This window comes from Dama dama, chromosome 14, assembly GCF_033118175.1.
Source record: "Dama dama isolate Ldn47 chromosome 14, ASM3311817v1, whole genome shotgun sequence".
Classification (NCBI taxonomy): domain Eukaryota; kingdom Metazoa; phylum Chordata; class Mammalia; order Artiodactyla; family Cervidae; genus Dama; species Dama dama.
This window is the reverse complement of record NC_083694.1, coordinates 49,148,536-49,161,705: the sequence shown is the minus strand read 5'-3', so window position 1 is coordinate 49,161,705 and position 13,170 is coordinate 49,148,536. Positions and strand designations below refer to the sequence as shown.

At 43.2% G+C, this 13,170-nt stretch overlaps 1 protein-coding gene across 1 annotated transcript in view; it reads left to right on the top strand.

Moving 5' to 3' along the window:
- Positions 1–13,170, top strand: part of FHAD1 (forkhead associated phosphopeptide binding domain 1) — a 159,608-nt gene that overhangs the window by 28,807 nt on the left and 117,631 nt on the right. Inside the window, exon 3 of the mRNA XM_061160700.1 lies at positions 7,190–7,396. Within this exon, the coding sequence (XP_061016683.1) occupies positions 7,190–7,396 (207 nt within the window). The remainder of the gene's footprint in view (positions 1–7,189; positions 7,397–13,170) is intronic.

The following is a 13,170-nucleotide window of genomic DNA, read 5'->3' as shown; positions in this document are numbered from 1 at the left end:
TATTGATGTACTTTATCAGGTTGAGGTTGTTCCCCTTCATTCCTAATTGCCAAGAGTTGTGGTGGTTTGTTGGTTTATCATGTACACTGTGCTTAGTCGCTCAGTCGTGTCTATCTCTTTGCGACCGCATGGCCTGTAACCATCCAGGCTTCTCTGTCCATGGGGATTCTCTAGGCAAGAATACTGGATTGAGTTGCCATGCCCTCCTTCAGGGGATCTTCCCAACCCAGGGATCGAACCCAGGTCTCCTGCATTGCAGGCAGATTCTTTACCATCTGAGCCATGAGGGAACCCACCAGGTTTATTATGAATGGATGTTAAATTTTGTCAAATGCTCTTTTTTCAATCTACTGATAAGGTAATGTGATTTCTCTTCTTTACATTATTGATGTGATAGATTACATTGATTTCCAAATCTTTGCATACCTGGAATAAATCCCACTTGATTGTGGTGTATAATTCTTTTTATATGTTATTGGATTCAATTTGCTAGTATTTTGTTGAGGATTTTGCATCTTTCTGGAAAGGAAGAACTGGTCTGCAGATTTCCTGTCTTGTAATATCTTTATCTGATTTTGGTATTAGAGTAAGGTTGGTGTCACAGAATGAGTTAGGGAGTATTCCCTCTTCTTTTTTCCAAAAGAGATTATAGAGAACTGATATCATTCTTCAGTTCAGTTCAGTAACTCAGTCGTGTCTGACTCTTTGCGACCCCATGGACTGCCACATGCCAGGCTTCCCTGTCCTTCACCAACTCCCAGAGCTTGCGCAAACTCATATCCATTGAATCAGTGATGCCATGCAACCATCTCATCCTCTATCAAACCCTTCTCTTCCTGCCTTCAATCTTTACCAGCATCAGAATCTTTTCCAGTGAGTCAGTTCTTCGCATCAGGTAGCCAAAGTATTGGAGTTTCAGCTTCAGCATCAGTCCTTCCAATGAATATTCAGGACTGATTTCCTTTAGGATTGACTGGTTGGATCTCCTTGCAGTCCAAGGGATTCTTAAGAGTCTTCTCCAACACCACAATTCAAAAGCATCAATTCTTTGGTGCTCAGCTTTCTTTATGGTCCAAATCTCACGTTCATACATGGCTACTGGAAATACCATAGCTTTGACTAGGTGGACCTTTGTTGGCAAACTAATGTCTCTGCTTTTTAATATGCTGTCTAGGTGGATCATAGCTTTTCTTCCAAGGAGCAAGCGTCTTAATTTCATGGCTGCAGTCACCATCTGCAGTGATTTTGGAGCCCAAGAAAATAAAGTCTGCCACTGTTTCCGCTGCCATGAAGTGATGGGACCGGATGCCATGATCTTAGTCTTCTGAATGTTGAGCTTTAAGCCAACTTTTTCACTTTCCTCTTTTACTTTCATCGAGAGGCTCTTTAGTTCTTCACTTTTTGCCATAAGGGTGGTGTCATCTGCATATCTGAGGTTATCGATATTTCTCCTCTCAATCTTGATTCCAGCTTGAGCTTCATCCAGCCTGGCACTTCAAATGATGTACTCTGCATATAAGTTAAATAAACAGGGTGACAATAAACAGCCTTGATGTACTCCTTTCCCAATATGGAACCAGTTTGTTGTTCCATGCCCAGTTCTAACTGTTGCTTCTTGACCTCCATACAGATTTCTCAAGAGGCAGGTAAGGTGGTCTGGTATTCCCGTCTCTTGAAGAATTTTCCACAGTTTGTTGTGATCCACACAAGCAAAAGCTTTGTCGTAGTCAATAAAGCAGAAGTAGATTTTTGGGGGGGAACTCTCATGCTTTTTCAGTGATTCAACAGATGTTGGCAATTTGATATCTGATTCCTCTACCTTTTCTAAATCCAGCTTGAACATCTGGAAGTTCATGGTTAAAGTACTGTTGAAGCCTGGCTTGGAGAATTTTTATGATTACTTTGCTAACAAGTGAGATGAGTGCAATTGTGCTGTAGTTTGAACATTCTTTGGCATTGCCCTTCTTTGGGATTGGAATGAAAATTGACCTTTTCCAGTCCTGGGCTACTGCCCAGTTTTCCAAATTTGCTGGCATGTTGAATGCAGCACTTTCACAGCATCATCTTTTAGGATTTGAAACAGCTCAACTGGAATTCCATCACCTCCACTAGCTTTGTTGGTAGTGATGCTTCCTAAAGCCCACTTCACTTCGTATTCCAGGATGTCTGGCTCTAGTCCAGTGATCACACCATCGTGGTTATCTGGGTCATGAAGATCTTTTTTTATATAGTCCTTCTGTGTATTTTTGCCACCTCTTCTTAATATCTTCTGCTTCTGTTAGGCCCATACCATTTCTATCCTTTATGGTGCCCATCTTTGCATGAAATGTTCCCTTAGTATCTCTAATTTTCTTGAAGAGATCTCTAGTCTTTCCCATTCTATTGTTTTCCTCTATTTCTTTGCATTGATCACTGAGGAAGGCTTTCTTATCTCTCTGTGCTATTCTTTGGAACTCGGCATTCAAATGGGTATATCTTTCCTTTTTTCATTTGCCTTTTGCTTCTCTTCTTTTCTCAGCTACTTTTAAGACCTCCTCAGACAACCATTTTGCCTTTCTGCATTTCTTTTTCTTGGGGATGGTCTTGATCCCTGCCTCCTATACAATGTCATGAACCTTTGTCCATAGTTCTTCAGGCACTCTGTCTATCAGATCTAATCCCTTAAATCTATTCGTCACTTCTACTGTATAATCATAAGTGATTTGATTTAGGTCATACCTGAATGGTCTAGTGGTTTTCCCTACTTTCTTCAATGTAAGTCTGAATTTGGCAATAAGGAGTTCATAATCTTTCCTTAATATTTGTAAAATTACCAGTGAACCCACCCAGGTCTGGTACTTTCCATTTTGAAAGGTTATTCATTACTGATTCAAATTCTTTAATAGATATGAGTCTATTCAGGGTATTTTTTCTGTTTGTTTGAGTTTTGGCAGATTGTGTCTTTCAAGGAATTGATCCACTTCATTAAGTTATAAAATGTGTGGGCATAGAATTACTCATGCATTGCATGCATGCTCAGTCATGTCTGACTCTTTGCAACCCTATGGACTGTAGTCTACCAGACTCCTCTGTCCATGGGATTTTTCCAGGCAAGAATACTAAAGTGGTTTCCATTTCCTACTCCGGGATCTTCCTAACCCAGGGATGGAACCCGCATCTCTTGTGTCTCCTGCATTGGCAGGTGGATTCTTTACCACTGTACCACCTGGGAAGCCCCTCAGAATTCATAATATTCATTTTTTATCCCTTCAGGGATCATGGCTTCTCTTTCATTTCTGATTTTAGTAATTTGTATCTTCTCTCTTTTTTCTTGATTATCCTGGTAGAGGTTTGTCCATTTTATTGATTTTTTTTTTTTAAAGAAAGCTCTTGATTTTGCTGACTTTTCTCTGTTATTTTCCTGTTTTGTTATTTCATTCATTGCTTTTTTTCTTCTGCTTGTGGTAGGCTTGTATTGGTCTTCTTTCTCTAGTTTTATACGGTGGAAGCTTATATTACTGATTTTAGATCTTTCTTCTTTTCTAATATATGTGTGCAATGCTGTAAATTTCTCTCCAAGAGCTGCTTTCACTCCATCTTGCAAATATTCATAAGTTGTATTTGCATTTTCATTTAACTCAAGATAATTTGTTTTATTTCTTGTGAGACTTCCTCTTCGACTCATCTGTTGTTTAGAAATGTGTTGTTTAATCTCCAAATATTTGGGGATTTTCCATCTATCTTTCTGGTATTGGTTTCTAGTTTAATTCCAATGTGGTCTGAAAACAGTTCAGTTCAGTTCAGTTCAGTCGCTCAGTCGTGTCCGACTCTTTGCCACCCCATGAACCACAGCATGCCAGGCCTCCCTGTCCATCACCAACTCCTGGAGTCCACCCAAACCCATGTCCCTCGAGTTGGTGATGCCATCCAACCATCTCATCTTCTGTCATCCCCTTCTCCTCCTGTCTTCAATCTTTCCCAGCATCAGAGTCTTTTCAAATGAGTCAGCTCTTCGAATCAGGTAGCCAAAGTATTGGAGTTTCAGCTTCAACATCAGTCCTTCCAATGAACACCCAGGACTGATCTCCTTTAGGATGGACTGGTTGGATCTCCTTGCAGTCCAAGGGACTCTCAAGAGTCTTCTCCAACACCACAGTTCAAAGGCATCAATTCTTCATTGCTCAGCTTTCTTCACAGTCCAACTCTCACATCCATACATGACCACTGGAAAAACCATAGCCTTGACTAGATGGACCTTTGTTGGCAAAGTAATGTCTCTGCTTTTTAACATGCTATCTAGGTTGGTCATAACTTTCCTCCCAAGGAGTAAGAATCTTTTAATTTCTTGGCTGCAATCACCATCTGCAGTGATTTTGGAGCCCAGAAAAATAAAGTCAGCCACTGTTTCCACTGTTTCCCCATCTATTTGCCATGAAGTGATGGGACCAGATGCCATGATCTTAGTTTTCTGAATGTTGAGCTTTAAGCCAACTTCTTCACTTTTCTCTTTCACTTTCATCAAGAGGCTCTTTAGTTCTCCACTTTTTGCCATAAGGGTGGTGTCATCTGCATATCTGAGGTTATTGATATTTCTCCTCTCAATCTTGATACCAGCTTGTGCTTCCTCCAGCCCAGCATTTCTCATGAGGTACTCTGCATATAAGTTAAATAAGCAGGGTGACAATATACAGCCTTGACATACGCCTTTTCCTATTTGGAACCAGTCTGTTGTTCCATGCCCAGTTCTAACTGTTGCTTCCTGACCTGCATACAGGTTTCTCAAGAGGCAGGTCAGGTGGTCTGGTATGCACATACTTTGCATAATTTCTATTCTCTTTACATTCGTTGAAGTATGTTTTGTGGCCCAGAATGTGGTCTGTTTGGTGAGTGTTCCACATGAGCTTGAGAAGGATGTATGATTGGTTGTTGGATGAAGTTGTGTGGCTGTCTGTTAGATCCAGATGATTGATAGTGCTATTCAGATCAACTTTATTCTTACTAATTCTTGCCTGCTGGGTCTGCCCATTACTGATAGAGGGATGCTGTGGTCTCTAGCTGTCATGATGGATTCGTCTGTTTCTTCCTGCAGTCCTTTCAGTTTTTGTCTCCCATATTTTGATACTCTATTGTTGGGCACATGTAATGAAGGACTGTTACATCATCTTAGAGAATCAATCCCATTATCATAATATAACACCTCTCTTTATCCCTGATAACCTTCCTTGCTCTAGTCGGTTCTATCTGAAATTAATGTAGCTACTCCTGCTTTCTTCTTGTGTTTCAATATTTAAATGTCAAAGTGATGGGTAGGAATTTGCAAAGTTGGGAAGGGCACAGGCATTTGAATCAGGCAAACCTGGGTACAAAGCCAGGCAAGTCAAGCTGGGTGACGTAGGCACACCTCATCATTCCGTGCCTCCGTTTCCTCATCTAAAAAGTCAGGAACTGTCAGACCTACTGCATAGCGCAGGGAACTATATTCAATATCTTGTACTAACCTGTAATGGAAAAGAATATGAAAAAGGATATATGTTATATGTGTGTGTGTGTGTGTGTGTGTGTGATGTAATCACTTTGCTATACACCAGAAACTAACACAACGTTGTAAATCAACTATCTGTGCTGTGCTCAGTCGCTCAGTCATGTCCAGCTCTTTGCAACCCCGTGGACGTAACCCACCAGGCCCCTCTGTCCACAGGGATTCTGCAGGCAAGAATACTGGAGTGGACTGCCATACCCTCCTCCAGGAGCTCTTCTCAACCCAGGGATCGAACCCATGTCTCCCGCATTGCAGGTGTACTCTTTGCCATCTAAGCCACCAGGGAAATGTTTAAATGAGGCAGTGCCCCTTTGGATTATTGTGAAGATGTGGGATGTATATATAATATAAATGGGATGTTAGCATAGATTTCTAAGTCCAAGTACTCTTTATGAAAGTTGAGTGAGGCACTCTGAGGAGAATTAACATAGAAAATAATTGTGAAGTCTCAGGCTGGAGTGAATGGCTCATAGGCAGTGTGCTGAAAAGACAGAAAATTTCATACACACCCTGCAGCCCATAGTCCAGGGCACCCAGGCAGGTGGGATGTGATATTTCCTCCTTGGTGCTGAGTTTTGCTCACTCTTCTTATTAAAGTGAAATTGCATAGGAGCCCTCTGCCCCCACTGCCAGTTCACTGTCTGAAATCCCTTTCTTTGGGGTGAAATGTGGTCACACCAGGGCCCCTACTGAAAACCAGATCATCTTCGGTTAGATAAATTCTGATTAGCTTTTAAGAAGCACTAGAAATAATCAATCACATGGGAAAACCAAGGCTTTTAAAAAGTAGTTATAAAACCTGTTGTGGGATTTTCCTGGTGGTCCCATGGTTAAGATTCTGATCTTCCAGTGCAGGGGGCACAGGTTCGATCCCTGGTCAGGGAACTAGATCCCATATGCCATGCCCAAAATAAATAAATTAGTAGGATATAAATTAACAAAAAAGAAAAAGATGAGAAAATGAAATTTCATTTTCATTAATAGAAAGATTTTCATTAAATAGAAAGATTGTAAACATAGGAAAAAGACTGGAAAGATGTGAATTGCTGTGTTCAGACAGTGCTTGCCTCTGGGGGACAAGAGTCTAAGTGATTTTATTGTCTTCTTTATGTTTTTCTCTAGCTCTCCTTTTCTGCATTGTTAAGAAAAATGTGTTCTTCTAAAAATGAATAGAACAAACAAATGAAAACAACAATCATTATAAAACCTCCCCTTAACTTTAACCCTTGCAGTAAATAGTTGAGTCACTTGCCAACTGACCTATCTGGTTTGTGTTGGGCCATTTCTGCTGTCTTGCCATTTGGGACAACCCAAAGTGTATTCGCATGGGATCATAGAAATACAGACTGGCCAATTCCTGACAAGTTCCCCCAAGTTCCCTCTTGCCTCTTCTGTGGTGCCTGACTCTGTTCAACAACTTGGGCACCTATTCTGGGTCTGGTGTCAGACAGAGCCCATGGCCCTCTGTTCACTTGCTGTGTGGCCTTAGACGAGTCACTTAACCTCTCTGAACTTCAGCATCCTCCTTAAAAGGAGGACTGCAGTGACCATCCAGTCAGATGAAGCCATTAGCACATGGAGGCACCCAGCGTCAGTAGCACTAGTAAGTACTAAGGCCCCCCTCATTATTCCCATTTTCCCGGCTCTGACTGTCCCCCTCCTCCGTTTCAGTCTGCAGACATCGACAACCATCACGCGCTCATCGAATATAATGAGGCTGAGGGCAGCTTTGTTCTCCAGGACTTCAATTCCCGCAGCGGCACCTTTGTCAATGAGTGCCACATTCAGAACGTGGCTGTGAAGCTCTTACCGGGAGACCTCCTGAGGTTCGGGACTGGAGGGCTGACCTACGAACTGGTCATCGAAAACCCAGCTTCGGTGAGTCCAGGCCCCTGCGGGGTGGGGGTTGGGGGGCAGAGGTATCTTCCATGCAGCTCGGGGCTCAGATGTGACCAAAGGTGGAGCTGGTCCAAAGCGTATCACTTTGCCCTCAGCTACACACACAGGCAGCCACAGGACTCAATTCTGTGAAGGTCAGACCCATCAGGTGGGTCCCAGGGAGGAGCGAGTCCCGGCGCCCTCTACTGGGAATTTCTCAGAATTACAGGCAAGAGTTGCCTAGCAACCAGCCCAGAAGTAGTGCATTTTCCTGAAAAGTGAAGCTTGCAAGCAGAGATGGAAAACCGGTGTGTGCTTTTGAAGATGCAGAGATGGATGCTTCGTTTTTAGGCAGATCAGTGCTCTACAACTTCCTAGCTTTGAGACCTCGTCCAGGGTTCTTTGCATGCCTGGGTCTGGGTGTTATCAACGGTGCAGGGCACTGAGAGTATAGAAAGGGTTATCAGCCTTGTTAGGAAGGCCAGAGGTCCCCAAGTGGCAGGAGGAAATAAACTGCAAGTGGCAGACGTTTTTTTCCTTCTCTTTACAAAATTAAAACTCAGCATTCAAAAAACTAAGATCATGGCATCCAGTCCCATCACATCCTGGCAAACAGTTGGGGAAACAATGGAAACAGTGACAAACTTTATTTTCTTGGGCTCCAAAATCACTGCAGATGGTGACTGCAGCCATGAAATTAAAAGACACTTGCTCCTTGGAAGAAAAGCTATGACCAACCTAGACAGCGTATTAAAGAGCAGAGACATTACTTTGCCGATAAAGGTCCATCTAGTCAAAGCTATGGTTTTTCCAGTAGTCATGTATGGATGTGAGAGTTAGATCATAAAGAAGGCTGAGTACCAAAGAACTGATGCTTTTGAACTGTGGTGTTGGGGAAGATTCTTGAGAGTCCCTTGGACTGCAAGGAGATCAAACCAGTCAATCGTAAAGAAAATCAATCCTGAATATTCATTGGAAGGACTGATGCTGAAGCTGAAACTGCAATATTTTGGCCACCTGATGCAAAGAACCTGACTTATTGGAAAAGACCCTGATGCTGGGAAAGATTGAAGGCGGGAGGAGAAGGGGACAACAGAGGATAAAGATGGTTGGCTGGCATAACCAACTCAATGAAAATGAGTTTGAGCAAGCTCCTGGAGATGGTGAAGGACAGGGAAGCCTGGCGTGCTGCAGACCATGGGATCACAAACAGTCGGACACAACTGAGCGACTGAACCACAATACGAAATTAAAGGAGGTTTCTTCTAATCCTGTGTTTCATGGTGACACCTGGTTCTGCCTGAACTTAACTTTTCTCAAACCTTGAACTAACCAATTTTTCTTATGGGAATGTTTTTCTTAAGCTATGTTAATGAAGCTATATATTTGCTTTGGAATCTGCCTTTCTTCAAGATTCATGTCAATTGTTTGATGGCTGGAGATGACACCCCTTGTTCCAATGCTATCTCAAAATGCATGTTATAGGAGAGGGGCCTGGTGCAACTCTCTCAGTCTTGAGGTGTTTCTTTTATCTGATTAGCTGTTTGCTAACAGGTATAAAATGCCTTGCCAAAAACTAGCGAGGGGGCACTCTCTCTGTCCCCTTCTGATGTCTGTTTCAGAAGCTTTCTCTATCCCTTTTATACTTTTGTTTGTTTAATTTTAATTGGAGGCTAATTACTTGACAATATTGTGGTGATTTTTACCATACATTGATTCGAATTAGCCACGGGTGTACACGTACTCTGCTACACAAAAGCTCCAAGTGATCAAGTCTCATCTCTGGTCTCAGATTGAATTCCTCTCCTCTAGAGACAGTGAATCCCCAGTGTAACTCACCACTCACAACCATAACCTTTCAGTATCTATGTGTAAAAAGTCAAAATCATTGTCTGGTGGAAACAGACACTCCACACCTGGTAACTGTCCTCACACCTTAGATCAGAAATGTTCCTGGATCAGGACCTAAAGGATAGGCCCTGGGGTATGGCCCCGGGTTAATCAGAACGTAACCCCAAACTCACCCATCAAAGCTCAGTAGGGAGACAGGATGGAGGGTGGTTAGCAACACAGGCCTGGGTCAGAACCCCAGCTCTGCCACTGGCCCACTCAATGTGCTCTTGCACAAGCCACTGGACCCCTCAGAACCTCCATTTCCTCACCTACCAATGGGGCCAACGGCAGTAATGTCTTTGCAGCCTTGTCTCAAGGACTGAAAGAGATGGTTATAACTGTAAAACCCCAGCCCAGTGCCTGGTCCTTGTGAGCACACGATAAACACCTGTTGTGCGTGTCCCAGAGAGACAGTGTGTTCATCTCACCCTCGCCACCAAGAGTGCTGCATGGACTGAGACCCCCTAGGTGTAAAATCCTTTCTGGGACGAGACTAGATATAAATAAACAAAGCTTAGAGACTCTGGACAGAATCCTGGGTGTGGGTCCCATAGGTAGCCTAAATACTCTGAGATCAGCAGCATCCCTCGGGCTTCAGGGGCAGAGACGCCACATCCATCACGTTCGGCTTTGCAGATCTGGGGCAGTTTTCTTCTACCGCTGCTTAGCCTCCTTTTCCTCCTTGGACCAGCATTAAAGGGTGTTCTCTGGTGAGATACACCAGGGTCTTCTGGCCACCCTGAGGAGGGGCTCCTGACCCTGATGTGTTAACCCAATCAAGGATCCTCTACACAGGCTCTCGGGATCCCCCTCATCAGAACCATGTGGGGAGCAGACCCACAGTGCAGATCTGAGGCTCAACCCAGGCCTGAGGACTCATACTTAGGGTTCCCAGATAAAATACAGGATGCCCAGTTAAATCTGAATTACAGATAAACGCCAGATAATTATTTTATACATGTGTGTCCCAGATATTGCAAGGAACCACTTATGGTAAAAGAAGTTATCTGGTGTTTGTCTGAAACTCAGATTTGACTGGTACCCTACATTTTATTTATGTATTTATTCATTTATGCAAAATCTGGCAACCATGGACATCCTCCCTGGGAGTGGGGCCTGGGAATATGTATTCACTCAAGCTCACCCCCCAACAGTAGGGAAACCCAAATTTAGAATCGTTTGTACGGAGCACTTATAGAGTTGTTTAGGGGTCAAAGAAAAAGGGATTACAGATCCCCAGGTTTGAACATCCAAGTTTGTGAAGTTTGAGTCAATGTTTCCCTAACATGTCTGATTACAAGAATTTTTCAGGAATGCTCAGTAAAATTACAGGTTCCCAGGCACCCTCCCTGGGAGGTTCTGACTTTCTGGCTTGCCTGTAGTGGGAGGAAGCGGGAGAAGGGGAGAAGGAGGCAGCAAATGATATCTGCATTTTTTTTCTTTTTTTCCATACTATTTATTGAAATATTATTTATAGGGGCATAAAATTTGAAGCCTAAGTCTTCATCTAAAGGGGGCATTGTTTAATAAATCATAAGGAATTCTGTGCTGCCTTTTAAAAACACAGATTTATTGAGATATAATTAACATACAATAAACTGCACATTTAAATCTGTACTTGGATGGACTTTGACATATGTGTATACCTATGAAAAATCACCACAATCAAGACAGTGAACAAATCCTTCATCCCCCAAGGTTTCCTCTGGATCACAGCATGTGTGTGTTTGCTTGCTTGCTCTTAATAGCTTTGTGTGTGCATGCTCAATCTCTGTGTTATCTGACTCTTTGCAACCCCATGGACTGTAGCCCGCCAGGTTCCTCTGTCCATGGGATTCTCCAGGCAAGAATATTGGAGTGGGTTGCCATTTCCTCCTCTGGCTTAACAGCATCCAATCTCATTGAAGTACAATTTACATAACATAAACTTCACCCATTTTAAGTGTCCCTTTACATGTGTAGCCATCACCACAACCTGCTTTCAGAACATTTTCATCCTTTTCTATCACCCCAAATGTCGGGAAACCTTGGAGGCACTTCATTTTTTAGTTTGCTTTTTAATTTTCAAAATTGTGGTAAAATACATTTACCATGTTCACTTTTTTTAAGAGTACAGTCCAGTAGCATTGAATATATTCATACTGTTGTGCAGCCATCACCACCATCGGACTCCAGAACTCTTTTCATCTTCCCAAACTGAAACTCTACACCCATCAAATAAAAACTCCCTCGTCCTTCCTCCCATCCCACCAGTCCTTCTGTGTCTATGAATTTGACTATTCTAGGTACCTCCTATAGGTAGAATCTTACATTATCTTTCCTTTTGTGACCATCTTATTTCACTTAGTGTGATGTCCTCAAGGTTCATTCCGGCTGAATAATGTTTCATGGTACGTATTCACCACATTTTGTTTGTTCTTTTGTCCATCCATGGCCATTTGCTTCCACCTTTTGGCCATTTCAAGTAAGACTCTTATGAACATGGGTGTACAGATATGGAAGGGGGACTTCATTTTACGAGGTGCTTGTTATATAAGCATGGGAAACAGTGATGACAATCTCTGACCTTGAGTAGATGAGAAGGAAGAAGATGCTTTGTAAGAAGAGAAACCAGTACGGCAGCAGGAGGAATCGCTGACATGGACAGCACTGTGCTAAGCTTATTTCACTGTGCTTTCCCTGTTTCATGCTCACAGCAACCCATGACTTGGTTCTCTCATGATCCCCATTTTACAGACAAGGAATCCAGACCTCAGACAGGTTAAGTTATTTCCCCAGGGTCATACAACTAGTCAGCACGAATCAAACACTATCCCCACTTGCAGAAAAAGGAAGGGAGAAAACTATTTAGTCTGTTGCTGGCTGGAACAGTAGCCTCAGTTGGTTTTCACAAAGAGCAAAGCATACTTTCACGGTCACTCAATTATACATGAATTTTTTTCAATTCTCATTTCTACACTCACTTGTGCCCTGCTTCATTCCTCCAGTGACTGCCTGCACAGGTGTTTCCCTGACTGTGCCCAGGTGACTTTGTAGGACTCTCCCCCCATCTCATCCTCTCAAAAATGCTTTCTGCTGGTGAGTCCCCAGCTTGCATCCTCTAAGCTTGCATCCCCTAAGCTGTTACTCGTGGAGGGGTCCTTCGCAAGGCCTACCTGAGGGTGGCCTATGGACTGATAAACATTTTCCTATGAATTCCTCTTGCTGATAACTCAGACCTGTGAACTGTTTAAAAGAAGAGAAAGAAAGAGGGGGAAATGGGAAAGGTATTGAAGAGCATCTCTCATCAAGTATTTTGAGATACAGAACTTGCCTCGTGGTCCAGTGGTTAAGAATCTGCCTGCCAATGCAGGGGACATGGGTTTGATCCCTGGTCCGGGAAGATTCCACATGCTGAGCGACAGCTAAGCTTGCGTGCCACAACTATTGAGCCCACGAGCCACAGTTGCTGAAGCCTGGGCGCACTAGAGACCACGCTCTGCAACAAGAGAAGCCACCGCAACGAGAAGCCCCACGCACCGCAGCTAGAGAAAGCCCGTGCACAGCAATGAAGACCCAGCACAGCCAAATATAAATAAATAAAATTTTGAAAATATTTTAAGGTCTAGTTTTTCTAAGAAATTCTTTGAAGTCATCTTGCCTCCTGGATGTTCTTGTTTCCCACTGATCGGCGGGTCCCAGGTGAGGGGGCTGTGTTTACTCCCAGGGTAGAGTTTCCCAGGAGGACCGCCCTGATCACCCAGGTTAAGTGTGACAGGAACTGTTCTTTTCCTGACACAGAGCTCCCAAATGAGAACATTTATTTCAGGCTCTGTGGTGACCAGAACCAAGAGAGAGGACTGGCAGCATTTCCTTGGGGGGTGGAGGTGGGGGCGGGTTGG